Here is a 1,936-nt window from a genome sequence, read left to right as displayed (position 1 = left end):
CTATTAAGCCTAATTGGTCCATGATTTGATAATGTGTTGCTACATTAAACATTTGCTAATGATGGATTAATTAGGCTTAATAGATTCATCTCGCCGTTTAGTCTCCACTTATGTAATGGGTTTTGTAAATAGTCTACATTTAATACTCCTTATTAGTATCTAAACATTCGATGTGACACGTGCTAAAAATAAGCAAAGGAACCAAACACCCCTAATTACCTGTCACCCTCGCTCAAAGCTGGCGCATGCGGCGGAACGGACGCCATGCTCGAGCGGGCGATGGCGTTTTATTAGCTCGCCGTGGTGTTTTGGTGCCATGGACTCCGTGGGGGTGTTCCTTTCGTGCCTTCCAACAGCCGGCCGTGCTGCGTGATGTGTGTCTTTGGGTCTCGCCGGTTGTTGAACTGTTGGATCATCAAGCCATCACGGGGGCAAGGGGCTTCAGAGAGATTTTAGAATTCGACACCAAATTCGCTGTTCAGGCCATGAATTGTACCGTACGACGCCGCTGGTTAGTGATTGCTGGTTACCGACAAACGTACCCGGATACATCACCTGATGATGTTCTCATGTTCGTCGGTAATCAGTTGCACGGCCTGGTACTGGTAATGTCGTGTGCTCATTCATGCAACCACCTACTGCTGCTGCTGTTGTCGTAGTTGTGGGTGCCAGCACTAGACTAGTGAGTACGGAGTAGTGACCATTTCGTACCACCGGATTAGAGTTGATGAACGATCGCTGGCTTGTTGCTGACTCCCAAGCACCTCACATGACAGTCTCGCCCCTTGTACAACTCGTCTACTCCACGTCCCCACTCCATCCCGGCTCCCTCTCTTCTCCTCTCCCGCCTGCTCTCTTCCCTTCCCCGACAACAGCCACGGCGAAGTCTTTTCTTTCCCCTTCTCTCTTCCGCCCACCACGGAAGTGCCGAAGTGTAGAGCAACCTTACTCCTTCCGCTTCCCTCTCTCCTCGCCTCTTCTGTTTTGTTTTATCTGCCGCGGTCCACGGCTATGGATCTTCGAGGGGTCACTTGAAAAACCAATCTTTCAGCGACCTCCGTTTTTCCAATTCTCTGTAGCGTGTAGGCGTGTAGCCTCCACCCGCTCTGGACTTTTTTGCTGCCTGGCTTCTTCCCGTGATCGGCCGCATTGAGCTGAGGATTCCCGTTTGGTTTCTTGGACGCCGATTCGGGTGACCTGCGGGAGTGGTATTTACTGCGCGCTTTCGGCGTTTCTTGTTTGCTCCCTTCCCAATTTGCTCCGGCCGGGAGTAGATGCGTGGGCAATCTGAGTGATTCCTTTCCGTTCCTCGAATTCGTTCCGTAGGTTTCTTGGTGGCCATGGTGAACGACAGCGAGCAATCGGCGATCACCGCCGCCGCCGCCGCCGCCGCCACCACCACCGTCGAGCCTGGCGTGGAGCGGGGCCGCGCGAGCGGCAGCGGGCGGCGGCTCGCGGAGGAGAGCTCGAACGAGGAGGAGCGGAGCCAGCGCTTCTCCGACGCCGAGGACCGGTCCTGGCACTCGCACTCCCGGCAGGGCTCCGCCTCCACGCCCGCGTCCATCGGCTGCGACGCCGGCGCCAGTGCCGGCGGCGGGGGCGCGGCCGAGCGTCCCAGGAAGTCGTGTGTGTCGGAGTGCTCGCTGGACGACGTCGTCGACCTGGAGGCGGGGCTGGCCGAGATCACCAAGGCTAGCCCGGACAAGGCCGAGAGGAACTGCCGCATCTGCCACCTCGGTCTTGACAGCGCCGCCGCCGAGTCCGGCGCCGGCATCGTGCTCGGTTGCTCCTGCAAGAACGACCTCTCCCGCGCCCACAAACAGTGCGCGGAGACCTGGTTCAAGATCAGAGGCAACAGTAAGTCCACCAGCTGCTATTTCCATACACAAATCGCTTTGCATGATTGCCATTACATGTCAAGCAAGTTTACAGTCTG

General features: G+C 56.5%; 1 protein-coding gene across 1 annotated transcript in view; it reads left to right on the top strand.

Moving 5' to 3' along the window:
- The first annotated feature begins 355 nt into the window (after nt 1-355).
- LOC101780021 overlaps nt 356-1,936 on the top strand; it is a 3,946-nt gene continuing 2,365 nt past the window's right edge. Inside the window, exons 1-2 of the mRNA XM_004970527.3 lie at nt 356-1,208; nt 1,327-1,861. Coding sequence (XP_004970584.1) covers nt 1,341-1,861 — 521 coding nt within the window. The 5' untranslated portion in view covers nt 356-1,208; nt 1,327-1,340. The remainder of the gene's footprint in view (nt 1,209-1,326; nt 1,862-1,936) is intronic.

This window comes from Setaria italica, chromosome V (genome assembly GCF_000263155.2).
Source record: "Setaria italica strain Yugu1 chromosome V, Setaria_italica_v2.0, whole genome shotgun sequence".
Taxonomy (NCBI): Eukaryota; Viridiplantae; Streptophyta; class Magnoliopsida; order Poales; family Poaceae; genus Setaria; species Setaria italica.
Note: the sequence above shows the minus strand (reverse complement) of the source record. Positions and strands in the feature narration are given on the sequence as shown.